The sequence below is a fragment of the Tasmannia lanceolata genome, unplaced genomic scaffold (assembly GCF_043159265.1).
Source record: "Tasmannia lanceolata isolate RefF3 unplaced genomic scaffold, GAP_Taslan_0.1 ptg000015l, whole genome shotgun sequence".
NCBI classification, from domain to species: domain Eukaryota; kingdom Viridiplantae; phylum Streptophyta; class Magnoliopsida; order Canellales; family Winteraceae; genus Tasmannia; species Tasmannia lanceolata.
The window spans coordinates 63821580-63845635 of record NW_027518692.1 but is presented as its reverse complement, the minus strand read 5'-3'; the positions used below and the strand labels follow the sequence as shown (position 1 = coordinate 63845635).

The 24056-nt window shown below is 37.5% G+C and overlaps 1 protein-coding gene across 3 annotated transcripts; it reads right to left on the bottom strand.

Annotated features, from left to right (window-relative positions):
• Positions 1-760: 760 nt before the first annotated feature.
• On the bottom strand, positions 761-23957 carry LOC143893005 (double-strand break repair protein MRE11-like). Of its 3 annotated transcripts, none has more exons than XM_077397929.1 (24): positions 23747-23957; positions 23159-23288; positions 22743-22794; positions 22329-22464; positions 16427-16584; positions 15255-15345; positions 14698-14817; positions 14544-14612; positions 14345-14436; positions 14020-14122; positions 13831-13938; positions 13669-13731; positions 13528-13599; positions 13327-13404; positions 10397-10459; positions 10240-10303; positions 7661-7743; positions 7367-7480; positions 7061-7138; positions 6913-6984; positions 6497-6750; positions 4337-4457; positions 3811-3999; positions 761-1060 (listed from the first exon to the last, which is right to left on the bottom strand). In XM_077397929.1, the coding sequence occupies exons 3-24, from the start codon at positions 22757-22759 to the stop codon at positions 1022-1024; spliced, it is 2184 nt and encodes a 727-aa protein (XP_077254044.1). In that variant the 5' UTR covers positions 22760-22794; positions 23159-23288; positions 23747-23957; the 3' UTR covers positions 761-1021. The 3 variants fall into 3 exon arrangements, with proteins under 3 accessions (XP_077254044.1, XP_077254046.1, XP_077254047.1); XM_077397931.1 differs by having other exon boundaries at positions 23159-23284; XM_077397932.1 differs by lacking the exon at positions 23159-23288.
• Positions 23958-24056: the final 99 nt, after the last annotated feature.

Sequence of the window (24056 nt, the reverse complement as noted above, 5' to 3'; positions counted from 1 at the left end):
GAGATTCTTCTAACATCATCTCTTGGGCTAGTGGCGAAGCCCCGGGCCCATGGAAACTCAATAACATCATTTTGAAAATTCAGGACTGCTGCAAGGTCATTCGTCCGAGTTTCTCGCATGTCTATAGGTCCACAAACGAAAAGGCCGACGAGCTCGCGAAAGCTGGTGTTGAAAGCAATCTTGTGGTCGAGTGTGCTCCCGTTGCATCGCAGGACAGTTCGGTTTCGGAAAGAGAGTTTTTGTATTCCCTAACACTATTGTTTTGTACCTTAACTAGGGATTGGGGACAACTTGTCCCCTATATTCACATGTAATGCTCTTTCAAATCAATAAAGTCACCTTTCTAAAAAAAAAAATGATGCAATAAATTCTAATAAATAGCCAATAATAGGCCAACTTTGCCTATTTCTCATATAGGCAGCTTGGAGAATTAGCTGCAAGATTACTGGAATAATATATCAAATACTCACTGCAATCACCAATCTGAGTAATGTAGTAAACACCAAAAAATAGCACACAAGTTTTGATAGCTTGCTCAAGAATTTCTAGGGAAGGGTGCACCTGTGGATATTTTTATTTTTATTTTTATTTTTTGGAAATTTCGGGTTTATACTGAGAAAACTGGAAAAATAGAATGTTTAAGATATATAAAAATATAAATTTAAGAAGAAAATTAGAACAAATAATATCGTGAATTTATCGCGATATTTTAACAGTAAAAAGAGAGAATATGGAGATATCTCAATGATTTTTCAAAATCCGGAGAAAACTTCTAGATTGTGTCGTTTTATTAAAAAAACCACACGATACTGTGATCATTTTATTAAAAGATCACAGAATATCACGATAATCTCGAAAAGATAGGAGATATTTGTGACTGGCTCTACAACAATTGATCCTACTATAGAATATTTGAAACCACTTCCACAAAGGTTCCACTATATGTGACATACAAATTACATACAGATCTGTATTTGCATACGGCAGGAGAAACCAACCTCGATGGCCATCATCTGTTCAATCATTTATTCCTCAGAAGAGAACCATAATTTCGGGTTACCTGCAAATTTAGAGACCAATCTAGTCAGGTCCAATTAAGCTACATAACAGGGGTATCCAACTAAAAAGGGAAAAAATAATAAGAAAAATCTCCTTGACACATCAGACATGCATGTCAGACACAGGGGCGCAGGTATTGAGAGAACTTTCATGTCTCATTTTTCTACTTCTTAGGGTTATTGTATGTGTATTTGTATTTAGGGAGATGATATTTTCAACCCCCTCCCCTCCCCTCCCCTGCAGTACGCATGCACCCCCCATATAATATGATTTGACGTGAACAGGGGGCAACTTTAACGCTTTTTGGCGTCAAATCAAGTTAAAAGGGGGGCACATGCGTACTGCAGGGGGTGAAAATATCATCTCCCTTGTATTTATCCTATACAATTTAACTTTATATTATATATTTCCTTCCTTGGAATTTAAAAGTTCATCAACAAGTTAGCAAAGTCTTCTCACAAAGATAGAAAAAATAAATTAATAAAATGTTTTAGGTTCCACAAATGTGAGTTGCATGCTAGTAATGCTAGCTTTAAATTATTTCGGGAAAGATAGCTGTCATTCCAGCTGGAGATATTCATGATCTTGAAACAGAAACAGAAACAGAAACATAAAGAAATGACGTGAGATTAAAAAGATGGAGTTACATCAGAGGCCGAGATTGCCTGATAGCCGCCAACTCGCTAATATTGCCTTAGTGAAGAATAGGCAATGCCATTAAACTCTCTACAAACACGGAAATAGAAATGGGTTTCCCCTGAAATATGCCATTAAGCTAATCCAACATGGGTCGGGTACCAAGTACTTGGGCTCCTATGGTTAGCCCCCGAAATGATGTCATATTAGTCAACTTCAATGTATCAGACCCATGTCAAAGCCGATAAGAAAGCTCGAACCTCAGCCTTATTTGAGTCCCCAAGGCCAAATGGACTGGCAAAAGCCTTTACCAGTTCTCCTTTACCATACACCGCCAACCCCTGCCAACTCTGGATTACAACCATTGAAAGTCAACTTATCACATTTGGAGGAGAGGAATGCCACCTAGCCATCTTATTCTCTTTAGGACGTCTCTTTTAATAATCTCTATCGATTTTCTAAAAAGACCTTTAGTGTTATTTATATAATTTTTGGGAAATTTTCACTAGGTTTTGCCGTTTTGGCGGGCTTTTAACCTAAAATGTGAGTAGTGTTTTTTATTGAGTAGGGAGTTAATTTTAAGAGTTTAATAGTTTTAGAAGTTGGTATTCTAGGTTTTCTAAGACAACAACATGCAATACACTTAATATTTTCATTTTGGGATGCTCTAAAAATAGAAATTAACCTTCATTTAGAATGATCTACGAGCTGAAATTTATCATGGCCAATGATTAGGACTCCTATATACATATCTCTGCATGTGTATATGTGAAGTTTTGATATACTTTTCAAAAGATTAATGAATAATTATGAGATTTCCCCTTTGAGTTTTGGGTTTTACCCAACTTTAATCCTATCTTGATCAAATATATTTTTCATCTTAACTGTCTAGCATTGTTTGTGAAGATTTGTTGGATTTTTTGTGTGATCATTCAATTCTCTACCTTTGGTATATTCATGGGAGTTTGCCTACATCAAATTGGTCTTAGAACAAGGTCAATTCGAGAAACCATTCAAGGATTCGTGATGGCATCGAAGAAAACTATTAATTCACATGGAAGGATTGATCAATTTCAGCAAATTTTCCAAATAGTGTTGCAAAGCTAGATCGGCTCATATCAATTATGGATCCACCACATAGGGGGGAATTTAAGAAAGGAGATGATCAATAAGTGTTGACTGACGACATCATACCCTTTAATTGACATGGATATCCAGTGTGAGTTTGAAGTCGAGATCATGACGATCAAGATTGGAGCAAAATTATGGCGAGAGTCAATTTATTCAAACGCAATAATCGGACCAAGAGTCAGGAATAAAGGTAGAAATACCAGAATTGATAAATTGTGTGGAAGTTTCTCCCCACCAAGATCATATACGGGATGATTCTATTACCAAAAATAGCACAGTTGATCAACCGGAAATCAGGTGAATCAAATGAAGAGTGGAGTGTTGATTAAAAAAATAGTCTTGTCGCCTTCAAAGATCACCAACGAAGTGGCATGACAATGATCTAACATCTTCCAGACTAAGTGCGCCTCATGAGGGAAAACTATGCATTATTATACATTAAGGATCAAATAAATTATGACGAGAGATGGTGGACATTACAATTGAAATAAGCATCCTCAATTGTAGAAGATACAAATCATCAAAGAAGGTGTGGTATTTGTTACTACTCACTGCATAGTTTTGTTTTCTATTGGACCCTAGTACAAATAGAAACTATGGTGTGATGTAGACCTGATGGATGCATGTCACATATTGCTTAGGAAGCCGTGGAAATATGATCAGAGAGAGGTAAACACATTCTTTTGTGAAGGAGAAAAAAATAACAATTGTACCAATGAAGATACTAAACCTAATCTTTTAAAGAGAATTTTAGCCTTCCTCACCACCAAGAAATTTTATGTTCATAAATTCAGTCAAAGATATTGTGCTTATCAACATGCAAACTGCGGCACACTCGTTTTTAAAATATAAAGTTAACGTGGCCAAGGATCATCTACAAGTGCACATTAACCTCTAGGAAAAAGAGTGCCTGCAACAAAATGTTTGGGTCTTAATCTCATGCATTGAATGAATGCTTAAGAGTGCGTAAAGAGTTTCATTTACCCGAGGTTGAGCTTTCTTAAATCTGTTTGACATGTCGTCGTCGTCGTCGTCGTCATCCTTGTTCATGAACATGTTTTGGATTGAAGAGTCACTCGATTTCCTTCCCCGTTTTGTGGATGTTGAAGAGCCTCTGCCCCTACCCCTTGCAACTCTTTTGCGTCCTTTACTTTGTGCAATTTCTTCAGGTTCCTGAAATACAAAGCGGAAAAAGAAACGACAAAATAAAAAAAATTACTTTGAAACTAATAGTACACAAGAAAGAAAAAGATAAAATCTTAACGGTAATAAATGAAAAACTATTAAAAGTAAAACAGGTGACATTTCTTTGATTTTGAGTTAGGAAGGTTAGTGTCAGGATGAAGTAATGTGTGCCAAAATGCAACTGCTCTTTTAGTGTCAAGATTTGCTCCAAGACCACAAGGGTGTCTGTCTATTTTCACCCAATTACCTTTAATTCTTTCAGACATATATAATGGGTTAATGCTAAGAAACCATATGATCTTTGTCCCTATAGGATAATTCATACCGAACTGTCAACGACTTCATTTATCTCATATTTCTCTGATCCATCATTTGAAGCAGAGTCCACATTCTCATCATCAGCTGCAATACTTCGAAGAGAAGCTGACGCAGCAACTGATGGAGACCTGCAAAAAAGAAGAGTGTCAAGGATAAATACTGGATTTAGGTTAAAAGAAAGCAGTTTAGATAAACCTCACACAGTAAGCCCGCATGCATAATTCACAAAGCCACCTGCATATGATGTCCAACAAAGTGACTTACTGGGAGAGCTTTAGATTAGGGGTGCAACTTGGGTCGGGTTCAACCCGAACCCAACGGGTTGAACCCGAATTTGGGTTGGGTTGGGTTAAGTTTCTTTAAAAATTGGGTTGGGTTGGGTTGGGAAAAATCAACCCGAATTGGAAATCGGGTTGGGTCGGGTTAGGGTGTCGGGCAACCCGACCCGACCCGAAACCCGATTTCCAATTCCGATATGTATAAAATTTTTACTTCTATGTTTGTTTTGTCATTATATACCTCAAATCTAGAAAGAAATAAAAAACTTGGTGAAAGTTGTCCTAATTAACCCTATTGTTGGGGAACATCTAATGACTAGGATGAGATGGAAATACAAAAATAAAATGGAGAAATCAAACAAATGGTGAAATCGGGTTGGGTCGGGTTGGGTCCAGTCGGGTTGGAAATCGGGTTGGGTCAGGTTGGGTTGGAAAAATGGGTTCCTCGGGTTGGGTCGGGTTGGCCTCAACCCAACCCAACCCGAGTTGCACCCCTACTTTAGATGCACACTGGAAGCAAAAGACCAAACATAGAAGAATTTATTTTTATTTTTTTGAAGAGCATAGAAGAATTTATTGATAAACAGAAAACAGATGACGAGATGATATATCAAAAAGCCTATAAAAAGTTTGTGGATTATGATAGGGATTAGTGCTAATCATCAGGTAATGGCATATATGTAATTCGTATTAACACCTATAAATTTAGGCATTTTCATCATGTCTACACACACACACATGTGTGTGTGTGTGTCGTGACTCTCTCTGGATATGTGTGTGTGTTATTAGAAGGAAGTGATGTTCACAATGCCTTGTTATAATTTCACTCATCACATTTCAAAAAAAAAAACAGAGAGAGGGAGAGAAAGAGATCGGATGTTGACAGTATTTTGGGAATTGTAAATAGCCTTTGCAAGTTATTTAGAAGAGTGCAAAATAAAGAGAGGAGTGCCAATATTAAAAGAAGGGAGTGCAGATAGCACTACCCATGCTACATATGTGTGGGTGGGCGCGCACGTGCGTGGGTGGGGGGGGGGGGGGGGGGGGGGTTTGCAGTATTTATTATCATCCATCTCTACATATACAAACATACAAAGAGGAGTGACCCCATGCAGTTGGGTGAATTGCATTACCATGCTTCTCTGTTTCTACAAATATGGAGCCAGTCATGATTTACTAAACATTTATGTGGTAGACCTCGCCTTGAATGATTGACTATCCAAGTAATGTCATGGTCGAAGATCCTGACTGTCCAATCAAGATTCACAAAAAGAAAACACAAAATATACATATGCAATGATCCAAATTCAATGGCCAAAAAAAGACATCATTAAAAATATTGATTATTAGGGCCATGGCCAATCGAAGGTGGATCATCAATCAAGGTGGGCCCCATTGCATAGTAGAAGGAAGCATCATAATACAATATATCCAGGTAGCATTGGATTGTTCTCCATAGTATATTGGGAAAGTATATTGTGCAGTCCTATTTTCTCAAAGAACAGCAAGGGCGGATAAAAGAAGAGGTGGGGACCAAAATGATCCAAACAATCACCCACCAGTCCACATGGCTGTGCCTAAAAAATTTCATCCATCTGAAAGATCCTAACCATTATTATTGTGTTGTGTAAAATGGAATGCTCAGAAAATTAAATAACAACGTTACAGAAACATTGAAAAATTGGAGGGTCAGGATTGTTGATGCATGAGATTTTTGGTCTATGACACATTTCATTGTAGGGCCCAGCAGATTAATGGTTAGGATCACCAAACTGCTGGACCCCACATATACTTCTGCTGCCAGTATTTTTCATAGTAAAAATATGCACAGAGATCATATAACTCCTCCGAACTAATTCAGGCCAAATTCAACAATAAAACATACAAACCTCTCAGATCGGCGGATTGTCATAGTTGCATCAAGTGTTGTTTGCTTTAAACTACTAGAACCTCTACCCCTACCTCTCCTAGAAGCTCCGGTTCTTCTAGCTTCAGAGGGGTCACGAGTGGACTTAGAACTTTCATACAACCCTTTTCTGCCTTGACTGACGGACTTTGAGCTTGAGAAAACATTCCTTGTATCTTCGTCGTCACTAAATGAATTTGAACTTCCAAGACCTGCTGTACTTTTACCTCGCCTATCCTACATAAAATTGCATACAGAAGTTCAGAACACAGCATTGGAATGTAATACTGAAGAAGTTTTTTTTGTTTTTTAAAAGAAGGTCTTGACAAAAAAAATCTAAAGATAAAGATCTCTAATAAAATCTATATAGAAATGAATTTAGAAATACAGTAAATTCACCTGTAAGATCTGCGAACTGGATGCAAGTTGCATGGTTTCCTTAGGGCGTACTGATCTTTCCTTTACACGTTCCTGCAGCACTCAAATTCTTTGACTAATAAGTGTCTAAATGTAACGTAAATGCAAGTAAATATCAAAAGCTCCATGCCTGCATGAATTGTTCCACTTTAACAATAAGATCCTCCGCTTCAATCTTTGCAGTATCTGATTCCTTGGAAATTTTGTTCTGTTAAGAATGAGAGAAACTTATGGTCAGCATAGATGAAAAACTTACCGCATCACAGAAAGTGCCATGTGGAATAACTCAAAATTATCAGAATATAGAAATTGTAACAGGAAAACTAATGGTTAATATAGAAGGAAATTTTACCTTATCTCTGACAGCGGCTTTGGAATAAATCACAGCTATCTGAATATTTCATAGAGATTTTAATAGAAGATAACAAAAACTTACACGTGTTTCCTCAAGATTGTACTGCAAGCAAGAGTAGAAAGCCATTTTGTCATCCTTGTTAACAAATTCATGTAATGCAACGTCTAAATCATTAACTGGAAGGATCTCCATTTTCTGCAAAAGAATGGAAGAACAGTGCAATCCAAGTATTATTTTGTTGGGTGTATTCTTTTTAATCATAAGAATTAGAAGTATCATAACCCACTCTTCATTCTAGTCACTACTTGTATCCAATGAAATGATAAAACTGTATTAAGAAAGGAACAGAAAATGGAAAATTTCGAAGTAGATTACCAAATTACTTTCAGCGACTAAAGCCTCTATATTTTGTTGATTTAATTCTTCTGGACGAAGTCGTTCTGAGTCGTCAAGCTTATCTACAGTCCGGAAAGGAACAATTCAAGCATCATGTCTCATTAATCAATATGGATTAACAAAAGTGTCTAGATCATATATGCATTAGCAATGCACATAATACTAAGTGCATGGGAGTTCATTATGTCCTAAAAGCTAGCTAACTCCCCACAAAATGGTAGTCTCCTCACCAATTAAACCACAAAGAAAACTAGGGACTAAATTCCTCAAGAATACAGCAACTCGAAGAATAGTACGAGGTAACATAGGGTCTACGTCGTGTAATTTAATTCTGGAATAAAAACTATATTGACATGGAATAATGGAATATTATAGGTTTTCAAATGCCAAAGCAGAGGAAGATGATGACTGCTACAAAAAAAATGCATGATTTTCCTTTTTTTTTTCCTGATCAAGATAAACATATAAACATTAATACTAATCATGAATATAATTTCTTATAATGGCGTAGAAATTTTGTATTTTATATGAAGTTCTTTACTCCCAGCAAGATATTAGTATTAAACATCCCAATTAAAAGCCAGATCAGAACTTTAGTTGAACAAGAACATTCCAATACTTGATCCATATTCCCTCATCGGTTACCATTGCTATCTTTTCACCAGTGCTGAAAATTTTCTTCCTTCAAGGATATAGAAAAGGCAGAAAATGTGATTTTGGTTTCACTAAAGGCAAGAGATTATGGAAGCTATCAGGCTTGAGGGGTGGGATACAGAAATATTGTAATAGGACTGAGAAATCCATACCTATGCTAGGGTCTTGACAAATACTGTTAGCCACCAGACCCAATCAAGGAAGTTAGGCCTAGAAGCGGTATACAACTAAAGTCTAAAATAAAGATCTGCCCTCATCTTAAATCAGACACATGACAAGGGAGGGGTGGTAGAACGGAACGGAGGGAGAACATAGCAAGGAGTCAACATCTGGCGATGTGCATGTTCCAAGCAAAGAGAAAGCAGAAGAAAGGCATGGGCAGAAAGCAAACTTGAGATAAAAAAAAGGCAAACTTCGAAGAGTACAGAAGGACACATGGTGGGAAAAGAATGACAACAGAAAAGAAAAGGATAGGAAAAACTTCCAGAATGAGAACGGGGCAAAGAGTGATTTCTGAAGAGTTGTAGACGAGATTTTAAAATACAAGTAGATAAAAAGAGTAAACCAACAGGAGACAGTGGATGAAGAGTGGATACAGAAAAGGAACAGGCAAAGAGGGTTCTGTCAACTGTTACAAGTTCATCCTGGCAGAGAAACCAGCAGACATCTCGGAATGGCAACCAGCAGAATCCAAGCCAGTATGGAGAGAATGAATACCAACAATGCATGGCATTCTTGTAGTTATGCAGTTTTCATTTTTTTAATATAATATACATAAGGAGTCATGGGGTTTTACTTTGCTCACGAGCTTTCTTTTCCTCTCCTCTTTCTTCTCCTTCATTCTTCCCTTCTCTCCTCTCTTTCTTGGTTCGTTTTACAGGATTGAATTACAACTATAAGAACTATCACGACCCTTTCATTAGTAAGAACCACTCAAACCAGCTAATAAGTTTACCCATGAAAGATCTATGATAAATTTCAGCCATTCACTACTAAGCTGGGATTTTGGATTTAGACTAGAAGGGGTAGTACTAGAATATAAAAAATAGGTATGGTGTACTTTACCCATTCCATAACAGTATTTCTATCATGTGAGATTCTTGAATAAGTTTAAGTTGCACGTTATATAAGATGAACAAAGTACTCAGTTCATTGTGACCTGAAATCTGCTTATGCACTTCTATATATATGATTAAAAACTTGTTTCTCAAAGTAGCCGATACATTTAAACCATGGTTGTTGAATAGGAGCATAAGTGAACAAAGTTGGAGTATACCAGTAACCAATCCCTACTTTCAATCATTTTTTTCTTAACCCGTATTGGGCTTTGATCTTCTGTGGCTTAATATCATAGCGAATGCCATGTTCTTGTCCCAGTTGAAACTTCCTAATCCTTAGTTCCTTACAAGCATCCTTGGTTCAGTTACTTCATAATTAGGATCAATAGACTAGTAGTGTTTGGTTGAACTTAGTGTCTTACTTTTGAAATCATAGTCTTTTAGGGAGAAAAAATTCCATCCCATCCACTATAATATGGAAATGATCTGCAGTTTCGTGTGTGCCACATCTTCCAAGTACACCATCAAACAGCATGGCTAAGATTTGTTTGTGAGCTCTTCCATAGCACAATGGATCAAAATATTCATAGGCACCATACCTTCTTATTTCCTAAGCACAATAAAAGTATCTTTTAGTTTCTCGTACAATTTAATGATGATGGAAATAATATTTTCTAACGATTCAACCTATCAATTTGTCCCACAATGACCTAGTTCTCTCCATTGAATACAATATTGTTTCGAAAAATGCAAATCATACTACATTCAAAGAAAGCATGATCAAGCATTTGGTAGCAAATGCAATAAATAAACAGTACTAGCACCCAAATAAATGGCTTAGATTACCTTCAGGAAACTGACGCTTTTTTGTGGCCTTTGAAAAAATAAGAATGTCCTGTGGATTTGCAACCTACAGAATTTAAGCATTACCATCCACTTTAGAATAGTATCCTTAGAAAACAGAGACCAACTCCATACACTACTGATCACTGATAGGAGGTACCTTCCCAACATACTTTTGGCCAAACCTTTGAGGATTTATTGTCATAAATCCGGAGTAGTCTACCTGCCAAATCAAATAGAAAAGCTATATTCATGTGGTCGGGGAAAATTTTGACAGTTGTGCACAAAATTCTTTCCCATGGTACATTAAGCTATGTTACAGGTGCAAAAAATAAGCATGCTGGCACTAAGTTTATTAAGTTAGAGAAAAATGTTAATAAAGTGAGAACGAGATCAATTCACAGGTTTGACTGATTGTTATCATAGCTTTAATTAATGTCGTGGTAAAAATGATATTAAATAAAGAACTCCCAGAGGAGAACATATGAGTAAAAACCAAAAGCATGTAGAACAGTGAAAGCAATAAAGGATCCAAATACAATACCCTCGATGCAGGAGAAGCAAATAAAGAGTTAAATGAAGAGGAATGGAGGCAGAGCCGGAAAGGCGAAAAAAGGCGATTTTGAATCTCTCCCTCCCTAGGTCGACAGATGCCCTAGGGAGGGAGGCGCTCTCTCTCTCTCTCTCTCTCTCTCTCTCTCTCTCTCTCTCTCTCTCTCTCTCTCTCTCTCTCTCGTGGAAGCCGGATCTGAAGCCATGGAGGCCGTGAAGCTGGATCTGGAGCCGAGGAAATCCGTGGAGGTTGCCGAAGGCCATGGGTTGCTGGACCTAGAGCCGTGGAAGCCGTGGATTATCGGATCCGGAGGCCGTGGGAGATCGGGGAGGCTGTGGACCGCCGATGTGGCCGTAGGAGGCTATGGTCTTCGGAATCAAGATCGTGAGTGGTGGCTTGAGGACAGGCGTGATGGTCAGTGTTTGCCGATTTCTTGTCGACGGTGGTGGTGGTTGAGATCCCCCCGGCAGAGATAATTTTGGTGGTGGAGACGTAGGAGGGACTAGAGGTGGTGACCGTGGAGAAGGTAGTAGTCGTTGGCGGGGAGGATGACCTGTTGGGTTTTGGTGGTGGTATGAGGTGGAGGCTGCTAGAGATCCGACGATGTTGTTGGGTGGTTGGCTATCGTGCACGGTTAGGGGCGCACAATAGCTCTGGGCTTTCGAGCAGGATTTTTGAAAATCGAATTCGGAATGTAATGGAAAAGTCTGTGTGACGTGGCAGGTCACGATCTTGACTTGGTGGTCCCCACAATATGGCACTTTTTGTTGGATTCGATACAATTGAGGCTAGCAGGTAATGTAAGGGGTAACGGGTTTTTCTTTTGGGCCAAGGAGAATGCTGTTAGGCAATTCATATTATGTAAATCGGGTGGGACTACTGGTCCCCATTGTAAATTTTGCTGGTATGAATATATTTGTCAATTTTCAAAAAAAAAAATGAAGAGGAATGGATGAAGCGTAAACAGCTTGGTTAGTCAAGGATGACATGGGGGAGTTTAAAAACTATGGTTTATTGCATAGTTTCATCGTGGACTCCCCCGAGTTGACTCCCTTTTCCCTTGGCCGTGTTCCACGTTTTGCCCTACAGAGTCAATAAAAACTCCTTTGACGCTCCCGAGTTATGACCGTGTCAACCGAGTACTCAGCCGCATCAACCGAGATCTTGGCCGGGCCGTACCAAGTCGACAAGGATTTTACTCGGCCGCATTTTGACCCGCATCCATGTTTTTAAACACTGCAATAAACACAAAGAAGATAAAGTGCTAGGGTTTCTAGTAGAATTACAATTGACGAGTAGAATTCGGTTTCTACCCTGAGATTGGTAGCAATTGAAGGTTCAAGGACTAGGGTTATGGTTCCAAACAATTTTATGTCTATGGTTCTTAATTAGGACAGAGAAAGAATTAGGGTTAGGTTATCACACATGAATCAGATTAGGGTTACAACTAGGACTGGGGCTAGGGTTTCTACTTTCTAGTGCTAGGCTTAGGATTTTGAAGGAATCATATGAGAAATTTAAACATAGCTAGGATATTAGGGTTTCGGACACAAATAGGATTAGAAGAGAGATGAAATTATGGTTAGAATTGATGGAATTAGGTTTCGAAATAAAAGAAGGGAATATAGGTTCAAATGGAGTTTAGGATTCGAACTAGGATTGGAATTAAGTACTCTAATAGAATTACGAATTAAACAAAACAAGAGCTACCAAGAAAAAAAATGATGGGCAGGCATTAGATTTCGAGTTGAAAGTGATGATTAAATAAGTCAAAGTCCATAATTACATAAAGTGCCACTAGGGTCATTATATGATGGGCCTCACCCTACTAATGTGAATCAGATTTTATTTTTTTTGAACCAACTAATGTGAATAAGATTGAGAATTAACAGAGTTATTCCAAAACATTAATATAAATCTACCTATACTAAATTTAGCATTTTATTTTTTTTGAAATGGAAATTTACACTAACTTTATTGTAAACCCTTTGCACAAAAAAACATAATGTAAATTCTAGTTCAGATATTTTAAGAAAATTAATAAAATATAATGTGTGCTTAAAAATCTGAAAGAAAATAAGTGACGAAATCAACAATATTTTAACATTTTGCATAAACAACATTCCATGCCATTTCGATATAGGCTTAACGTATTTGAAATTTGAGTATATTACACCCTAAACACATTAGTAATACAAAAGATCGAGAATTTACGAATTAAAAATGGGAACATCACCAAATACGTCACCAAAACCAGTGTTTCAAAATGCGGATGTGGATCAAAGTGTGACCAAAGAAAATCCTTGTGGACTAGGTGGGACACGATCGAGTACTCGATTGACCCGGCTGAGTACTAGGTTTGATGTGGTCATAACCCAGGAGAGTTGAAGGAGTTTGATTAACATTGTAGGGCAAAAATGCAGACCCAGACAAGAATATGCTCGGACGAGTCCGCGATGAAGCGGGAGAGTTTTGAAACTATGACCAAAACCATCCACGAAAAGACACAAATAGTAGAAATTGAAGGAAAGAATCACCTTTATTCGAACTAACGGAAGCTTGAGCTCCGATATACTAACAGCCTTTTTGCTAGCTCTGTCGATCAGATTTCTCACCTGAAGCAATTTGAACTAATTATGCTGCAACTAATAACACGTTGCCACCATTTATATTATCAAGAAGCTATCGAATGGAAGTTGAGATTTGTAGTAATCCAAAAAAGAGGAAACGAATCTTACAACTTTGTCCAGGTGTTCAAGAACAGATGCTTGATCATTGGGGTCAATGTCGGCCTCATCCTTTAACACGACCTACAAAGCAGGCATTGCATGGTTTTAAAAAACCCACTAAGGGAACAATTATTCCGTAGACTTCCTTACCTCAGCATACTCAAAAGGCCTCACGGACTTCAAAGGTATTTTAGTTGGACGATATTGACTTCCCTATATACAAAGCGTCATTTGCATTATACACTTGTATGACCATTAATGAAAATGATAAAAACTTAAATGAGATAAACAAGGATCTTTCATGGAAACAACCTTAATTTCTAAAAGAAGTGCATGCTTGGGCTTTGCTTCCCCATCAATCAATGATGTTGCAACAGACGAGCCTGGCTGAGTGATATGAAAACCCATCCCAGGAACTTCCTGTGAAAACAGAAGGTACCTTCAATAAGATGCTTCCAAAAAGAATTTGAATTCATGGACAAAAGCGAATTTATGCGACACCTGCGGGTCAACAAGGCATTCATGTTCGTGCCCCCATACAATAAAATCCAGGAACCGTGGCAGAAAATGTTCATTTATTGCATTTTTGGGATTTGTCTTGATTCTGCAGAACATGGAATAGGGAAAATCAGCAGCTGCAAATAGGTGTGCTTTTTAATTCCCCGTTACAAACATGTAACTCAACTCAACTCAACTAATTCCCCGTTACAAACATGTAAATGCACAAAAAATAGATCTTTAAGTTGCAGAAAGTTGAAGACATGGATTTGTTGCTATTACTCTTTCTTGTTTCTCTAAAGTCATTTTTCAAAAGATAATAAATAACCTGTTTTGATGAAGTACAAGAATGTTGAACCAGTCTGACACATGACAGCCATCTTGGGCCTCAGGGCGCATCCATTGTACCGCATGTGGTGTCTGAGAAACAAACAGTAAATCCCGATAAATATGCTATTAAAATAACCCGAAAATCCTTCCACAAACATTTACCAAGGATCCATTTCAGATTTCAGACCAGAAAAAACCTGAAACATTCTGTTGAGACGTTCATCTCTGATGTTACCAAGGCCGTACAAAGCCACTGATGTTGAACCCTGGAGTCAGATGAAATAAGAGTTCTGGTTCATTCCATAAAGAAGAACGTGCATGCTTTTTTTTTCTTAAAAACAACTAACTGACCTTCCTGATAAGTATTGGATGGAGAGCGATCTGACCAACACCGGAACCACCAAGAACCATTTTTCCAAAATAGTTCACAAGATTGCATGCAGAAAGGATATCAATTGCAGATAGGTTGTCCTGTCAACACATCATACAACACAATATAGAGAGTGAAAGAAGAAAGGATATCAATTGCAGTTAGGTTGAATTACATGCTGGAGAGAAAAAAGGAGAACGAAAGAAGAAAGGAAGAGAGAGAAGAGAGGGGAAAGAAATCAGGGGAAGCTTCCATAGTATTAAGCTATTATAATTCGAAGCCAAATTATTATTTCTACTAATTTTCAATATAACTTATAGTTTTTGCTGAAGATGAGTTCATAAGTTTCCAATGACGATAATATAATCTCAAGGAATTGAGATTAATGAAATGTGCATATTAAGTTGAATATTCATTGAGATGTGGGAAAAAATAATTAAAACTGTTTCAAGGAAAATTGATAAAACATGAAAGAGGGATAATATGGTTGTGATCAAATCAACATAGAGGTACAATATTTTCATTTTTTTAACCATACCACTCCAGCAGGATCATCATGATTGCCATGAATACTGAATACTGGCAAACCAACATTAAAGTGAGGATCTTCATAGTTCACAACACCAAATCTGGAGCACCAAAATGAAATCAAATAATTATTCAATTAATTATTTAAAAAGAAAAATTCAATTAATGCAGGCGGCATGCTGCTAAATAACTTCCCAATTGAAATAGGAAGAAAATGTTAAAAGCTGATAGAGCGAGTCAGTACATCACTAATAAGACACAATGCTGGCGAGCTTAAATGAAAATAAAAGTATTTAAACGAAACCAAATTATACTAATATTTCTGATGATCTAAATATTAAAAAAGTTAAAAGACAAATCAAAATATACTAAAATGTTTGGTAAGCTAAATATTAAAAATAGACATACCTTAATTGAAACCAAACTATGCTAAAACTACCAAGCATCCATTAATACCTTATATTTTTATCCATTACTTTGGAGAACTGAATGTAAAAAGAAACAACAACAGAACAAGGTCTTACTAACTCATCAACGAGGTCCGACTCAAATGGAACACTTGCTTGAAAAGTGAAATGCATTCACGAGATGTGACAAGTAAAAATTTGATCAATGATGAAACAAAACATTGAACCTATCATTTGATAGAGATTATTTGGGGAAGCAAGCAGCTCTACTTATTAACTGATCAAGATTCTGAAAATTGGTTTAGAACGGGGTCTAGTCCTGAGTCAAGCATGTCCCAATTGACTACCAAATCTGTGCAGGAGATGGAATCAAGTTCACTGAGTCAAAAAATCAAACTGAGTTTTTAAACCATGATCTGTGCCATAGTTGTAAATTTCATTTCGGTGGCCATTTCATTTTGGCCACCGACACGAAATTTCGGACAATTTCATTCGAAACTTTTCGGTAAATTTCGTCAAATTTCTATAAATTTCAGTCAATTCCGGTCGATTTCGGTTGATTTCAGTCAATTTCGGCCGAAATCCGGAACGAAACAAAATTTTCGTCATTTCGTTCGGGTTTTCAGCCGAAACCGAAACGTTTCGTCCATTTCGGACGAAACGAAACGAAATTTACGTCATTGTGTCTCTGCAGATTATTTACATCCAAAGGGAACATTTGGTGTAACTTGTAACATTTTAAAGAAGGATATAACTACATAAGCGGGGATTTTACATGTTTGTGAAGTTCACAGTTTGATCACTGACAACTTGGAACTGCACCGGTCGATCATTAAGACAATAGCGACGGAGGATCTCGATGGCTTTTACTAAGGTCGACCTTGAAGGCTTATTCTCATGGAAAAGATCACCACCAAGAAGTAAGAAATCTACCTGCACCCAGGTTAAAATCAGGTAAATGTAAGGCCGGTCAAATGACAATTTCCTAATAAGCAATTTATAATTTATTTCTTATTAAAAAGATATGAACTAAAATCAGGTAAATCCCATAGTTTGACCTATTGATTCTGGATTTGTTGGTTAGGCAGAAACTTAAAGGATGGAAGAATCTATCATCAGGTGTCATGTAAAATTGAATCAGATTAGTAGTTGTGGCCCGAAACTCTTAGCTCTCAAATGAAGTCAAGCGAGATAAAAAAAAAATATTTGGCATGTGTCACAAGACTAAAATAACTCTTTCCTCGCCCCAAGTGGAACTTGTATAAACCCTAACATTCTACGCTCACTACTTTGGTATTTTGGTAGTACCCGCCAGAAGCATGATTTCTCATAAGTCATAACCAAGGTTATCAACACAAATCCCAAGAAAGGACTTGATCTGATACTGTAAGCCCAATGGTTCCCACCTTGGCAATTCACATCTTATTTTGATGATTCCAATACACAAGTGATTTAAGATCACTAATGTGTTTGATTGCCTAAGTTGTAGATCATAAATTGCTTAAAGACAAGATTGCTTGGATTGGAGCCAAGAAGCTCTCATCGGACCACATTATGAAGGCTAAAGACATCGGAGATCCAAGACGAATGAAGACTTGAAGAATCGCAATTGAAGATCGAAGTTATTTTAGAATGTATAAGATCCAATCTTAGTTTAGATTTTAAGAGGCATAAATTAAGTTAATCTCACACACCCCTAAATGATTATGTGATTGTCCTTGTGGTGTTCCAACACTTTGGAACCCTCATAACAATCCCAACTTGGTGTATAATTGGAAGCCCAAAAACCAGAATTGAAAATCTGCTTGACATAGGCTTCTCGGAACTCCGAGAGAATTCTCAAAACTCCGAGATTCGGTCCAGTAGCTTTTTTCCAACTTCTGTTTACATTCCCGGAACTCCGAGAAAATCTCTCGGAACTCCGAGACCACTATTTCGGAAAGAAAAAAGAGCCGTTGGTAACTTTGCCAGATTTATGACAATGCCACCAAACAATCATATTTTAGTTCTTCTATATATATGGGTATTCTAAACTTCCAAACCATCAATCCTAACACTCAAAAACTCCATTTAAACATCCAAAGAGTGATTAAAGCTTGTTTATGCCTCTCTCATCCTCTTGAATTAGGATTTGGATCATTAGGCTCAAATTTGTACATCTTCTACAATTTGTAAACCCTTGTGAGGGATTTTTTGTTTCCTTCTTTCTTATTCAAGAACATTGTCTTCGGGCGAGTGTTCGGAGAAGCGGAGCCCACTCTCCGTGGTGAGGATTGCCACCAAGGTTAAAGCAATTGGAATTGTAATCGGCATCGATCTTCGCCGGAGTTAAGAAGATCAAATAGTGAAGCCATCAACGGGTTTGGTTGGTGGAGTGGAGTAAGCCTCGCGTTTTGAGGACAGAACCACTTTAAATCTCGGGTGCACTCTCTCTTATCTCTTGCTCTATATTTTGCAATTGCACTTAGGATTTAAGTTGTGTGCTTATAACTTCATCTTTGATCTCTTAATCTTCTAAAATTGGGTTAGAGTTTTCAAAAGGTTAAAACTTGTTAGGAACCTAATTTTTACCTCCTCTTAAGTTGTCATTCGGGACCACCCTTGGAATTTCACTTGGTATCAAAGCCTTGGCTCTTAAAAGATTTTCTTTTCTTGAAGTCTTTGATAAATTTGTTTTAAAAATTTAACAAGGGAAAGATCATAATCTTTGGCAACTTTCTATTATGAAATGGCAAATATAAATGGAACCGGACTTCCGGAAGGCCATTCCACAACTAGACCTCATTTCTTTGATGGGTCCAACTATGGACATTGGAAGACAAGGATGCGCATCCATCTTCTTTCGATAGATGTGGAGCTTTGGCATATTGTGGAAAATGGATACACTTTGCCTTCCAAACCATTTGAAGAATGGAATGTTGTAGAGAAAATGCATGCAAATTTAAATTACAAAGCTATAAACTCTTTGTTTTGCGCCTTATCTACGGAGGAGTTTAATAGAGTAGCTCTTTTTTATTCCGCCAAGGTTATTTGGGATACACTTGCCGTTACCCATGAGGGAACATCACAAGTTAAGGATTCCAAAATAAACTTATTAAAAAGCAATTATGAAATGTTTAGAATGGGTCAAAATGAAAGTATTTCCGATATGTATACCCGATTTTCTAAAATTTCTAATGAATTAGCTAATCTTGGTAAATCTTATCCTACTGATGAGCTTGTGAGTAAGTTGCTTAGGTCACTTCCTCCTTATTGGGATCCAAAGGTCACCGCCATCCAAGAATCAAAAGATCTCAAGACGCTAACTATGGAGGAGCTTGTAGGATCTCTTATCACTCATGAGATGCTCCTCACTAGCCGTCAAAAAGAGAAGAAGCCGAAAGAGAAAGTCGATCTCTAGCTCTAAAGGCCTCCAAGACGGACTCATCATCATCAAGTGATGCGGATAACGATGAGGAAGAAGCATTAAGAAAATTTAAAAGCTTATGGAGAAAGAAGCATAAAAAGGATAAAAAGAAGAAGAAAGAAGAAAATGTAGTAGAAGGAGGATTAAGGTGTTATAATTGCAAGAAGAAAGGACACAAGAGACCGGAGTGTCCACTTCTCAAGTCATCTTCCTCAAAGTACAAGGGAAAGAAGGATTGGAAGAAGAACAAGGTTCTTGTAGCCGCTTGGGATGCCTCTAGCACATCGGGCAAAAGTTCAAGTGAAGGGGAAGTAAATAAAGATGACATTTGCCTCATGGCACTCTCCCATGAAGTTGAGGTAAACTCTAACTCCTCTTGTAATTCATCAAGTAGTGATAGTGGAAACATATCTTATGATGAATTGTGCTTAACCTTGCATTCTCAAATTTCAAAAAATAAAGTTCTTAAAAAATCTATTTCAAAATTAGTAAATGAACTTGATGTTTTGAAAAATGAGTCATCTTCCATATCTAAATCTCAAGCACAAATTGAAAATTTTTAACTTGAGATTGAAACCCTTAAGGGTTGTTTGGATGAGAAAACTTGCCAAATTGTTAAACTTCAAAATGTGGCAAGCTCTTCCAAATCTTATGAAGATGAAATTAATGATTTTTTAAATCAAATAACACATCTCATAATGAAAATGAAAGGTTAAGATTATGTCTCCATGGATTCCTAAATGGTGATAAAATTATTGACATAATCTTGAAAAAGACTAGTCATAGACCTAATCATGCAACCTATAATAGGACTAGTCTATCTAACCCTCATGTTAGATGCCATTATTGTGGAATCAATGGTCATTACCAATTTCAATGTGCATCTAAGATTAGGGATTGTGGTGGAACCAAGAAAGCTTGGGTTCCCAAAGCCCCTATATGATTATCTTCATATGTGCTTAGATTAGGGGCTAGCACTTAAAATTGAATATCTTTTTATGGTTTGTTAAATATCCCCTCGTGTAGAATAAAAACTCTAAATAGGGGGAGTTCTATGTATGTCTTTTTCCTTGAAAAAGAGGGAGCTTAAAATTTTGTAAATTTCATCCCCTTGATTTTCTTTTACCCCATTTTTTTTATAGATGCCAAAGGGGGAGAGAAATCTAGTGTAAGGAAATATATGTGTAGGGGTGTAAACGAGCCGAGCCGAGCTTGGCCAGGCTCGGCTCGGCTCGTTAAGCTCAAAAGCTCGGCTCGGGCTCGGCTCGGGCTTGAACCAGGCTCGGGCTCGGGCTCGGCTCGATCAGGCTCGGCCAGGCTCACGAGCCTTACCGAGCTCGAGTTAAATTAAGTTCACACCCCTCATCTTCCCTGGACAGCCCTACTAGTGTAATTTGACTACTTTTTTTACCCTATGGGGGGTGGTCCTAGTAACAAATGGGGTTCCAAAAATGAAGTGACATATTTTGCCCCTCCTTTCACTCCCTAGACAACCTTTTTAATGTATATATTAATATATAATATATATATTTAAATATATTAAATTCTTAACGAGCTGAGCTGAGCCGAGCCTGGCCTAAATCGGGCTCGGCTCGTTAAGCTTAATGAGCCTGGTGAGCCGGCTCGGCTCGTTAAGGATTCGAGCAGAGCTCGAGCGAGCTTCCGAGCCCGAGCCAAAATTGACACCCTTATATATGTGTGCTTTTATTGGAAAATCTATTGTGCTTGTCATCATAAAAAATGGGGAGATTGTAAGCCAAATGGTTCCCACCTTGGCAATTCCCATCTTATTTTGATGATTCCAATACACAAGTGATTTAAGATCACTAATGTGTTTGATTGCCTAAGTTGTAGATCATAAATTGCTTAGAGACAAGATTGTTTGGATTGAGGCCAAGAAGCTCTCATCGGACCACATTATGAAGGCCAAAGACATCGGAGATCCAAGACGAATGAAGACTTGAAGAATCGCAATTGAAGATCGAAGTTATTTTAGAATGTATAAGATCCAATCTTAGTTTAGATTTTAAGAGGCATAAATTAAGTTAATCTCACACACCCCTAAATGATTATGTGATTGTCCTTGTGGTGTTCCAACACTTTGGAACCCTCATAACAATCCCAACTTGGTGTATAGTTGGAAGCCCAAAAACAAGAATTGAAAATCTGCTTGACATAGACTTCTCGGAGCTCCGAGCTCGGAACTCCGAAAATTCCTCGGAGCTCCGAGATTCGGTACAGTAGCTTTTTTTCAACTTCTGTTTACATTCCCGGAACTCCAAGAGAAATTCTCGGAACTCCGAGCACACTATTTCGGGAAGAAAAAAGAGCCGTTGGTAACTTTGCCAGATTTACGACAATGCCACCAAACGGTCATATTTTGGTTCTTCTATATGTATGGGTATTCTAAACTTCCAAACCATCAATCCTAACACTCAAAAACTCCATTTAAACATCCAAAGAGTGATTAAAGCTTGTTTATGCCTCTCTCATCCTCTTGAATTAGGATTTGGATCATTAGGCTCAAATTTGTACATCTTCTACAATTTGTAAACCCTTGTGAGGGATTTTTTGTTTCCTTCTTTCTTATTCAAGAATATTGTATTCGGGCGAGTGTTCGGAGAAGCGGAGCCCACTCTCCGTGGTGAGGATTGCCACCAAGGTTAAAGCAATTGGAATTGTAATCGGCATCGATCTTCGCCGGAGTTAAGAAGATCAAATAGTGAAGCCATCAGCGGGTTTGGTTGGTGGAGTGGAGTAAGCCTCGCGTTTTGAGGACAGAACCACTTTAAATCTCGGGTGCACTCTCTCTTATCTCTTACTCTATATTTTGCAATTGCACTTAGGATTTAACTTGTGTGCTTATAACTTCATCTTTGATCTCTTAATCTTCTAAAATTGGGTTAGAGTTTTCAAAAGGTTAAAACTTGTTAGGAACCTAATTTTTACCTCGTCTTAAGTTGTCATTCGGAACCACCCTTGGAATTTCAGATACCAGATATGATGTGGCCTCCAACTCAGTTAAAAAAATAAAAAATCGATGAAACTGAAAACACCTTCATTGAATGTGGAAATAGTTTGTTTTCAAAGAAAATGTGGAAATAGCGAGTGCATGGGAATAATGACTAATCCCACAATACAAAGCAAAGATGATATTGCTCTCTTTTTTTGATTGGTAAAAGATGAAATTGCTTTCAAGACTGAAAATTTAGAATTTAGTTTTCTGCTGCTACAGCCAAGTAGTTTAATGATAAACCAACCTAATTATTACCTGTTTCTGCTCCGCTATTGAGCATATCTCTTCAAATGCCTGAAATGAATCAAATCGGCGTATTTCATCCTTCTCCATATAACCCAGATGACAATCAGTTGCAACAAGCACTCGAAGTGTATGGCTGGAATCCTCTCTGAAAGTTTTTTTGGTTAATCAAAATATAAAATTGTAACAAAGATTGCCCAATAAAAAATGTCCAACCTACATCTAACTGCCTATTAGACGTATCTTTACAAGCTTTTTTGGCATTGGAACTGTGAAATAGGAAAGCAAAGCTAACCTTGTGGGACAACCAATATAAATTGTGAGAAACAAAAAGTACAAACAGGCATTTTCAAGGTGTAATGTAATAAAACACAAAAGGCGGTCATTTCTGCAGAACCCAGGAAATTTTGAGAAAACGGGCTTTACCTGGATGAGTCTTCCATGTCCTGTGACCTCCACACCAGAATCGACTGCGCACCTAGCAAGACCGTGATATATGTTTTAGTCGAAATCCTCTATTTTAAAGCGTTAGTTGAAAATGAGCATGCGAATAACTCAATTAAGTCCATATAAGTCTTCTCCATGCATTCCTCAAGCATCTAAATATGAACTTTACGCGTACCCATGCCCCACATAACAAAGAGAAGAATTGTCACAATTTCTTTTTCTGATACCATTTTCATCCAATATAATGATAAGATCAACTCAGTTTACACAACATGAGCATATTCATTACTTAAGAGAACATGGTACATGGCTTACTGTGATCCACTAGAGAAGAACATATGAACAAACATAAGATAAACCAATTCATAGAAAAGGGTTTCTTTCTTTACCATTACCTGAAGAATTCTTTCTCAGCAACACTCAGACATGAGAATGTGTGGAAACCAATCGAAGTGAGTTGAACACCTAAGAAAAATGGTATCCCATTCTAATAAACCGGTAAGGTCCCCGCCAAACCCCAGCTTACTTATTAAAAAAAAACGCAATGTTAGATAAGTCTATTCAATCTTCAAACCATTCGACATGGCAATTATCTTTCTGTTCACTAACCAAGAGGAAAATAGACGGGCTCGAGGAATTCTACCGAAAATTGCTTCAGAAAATAAACGGGAAAATAAGGAAAGATTTAAACGAAATCCGACAACTACAATAACAAAACCCTAGAATATACGAAACAGGGAAAGACGAAGTGGGGAAAAACAAAGAAAATTATAAATCCAGAAACTGCAGATTGCGAAGAGAACGAACATGAAAGAACCCATAAACAAAGAAATTAATTCTTATAGAAAAAAAAAATTTAATAATTGAACATCGAATTTTCCGAATGGAGCGGAAAATGGAGAAAAACGACAGATGATAGCTATAAGGGAAAACCAGGAACAGAAAGGCGAAGATATAGAAAAAAAATGATTAGCAGATGTTACCTTTTTTTAATCTTCTCGGGCGGATGGAGAAAACCAAATCGGAGACGATTTTCTGCGACAGGAGGAGTACAAGGGGAGAAACGAAGAACAAAATGCTGGCGGGAATCTAAAAGAGAGGAAAATGAAACTTATATATACTCGACATGCTTTGGGGTCGACTCGCATCGACTCGACCGAAAATAACATGGATCGGCTACTCGGGTTTAGAAATCTTTTTTTTTTTTTTTTTGAAATGGAAACATTAAATATATTAATATACAGAAGAGAGATGGTCCATAAAGATTACATTAGGCAATAAAAAAAAAAAAAA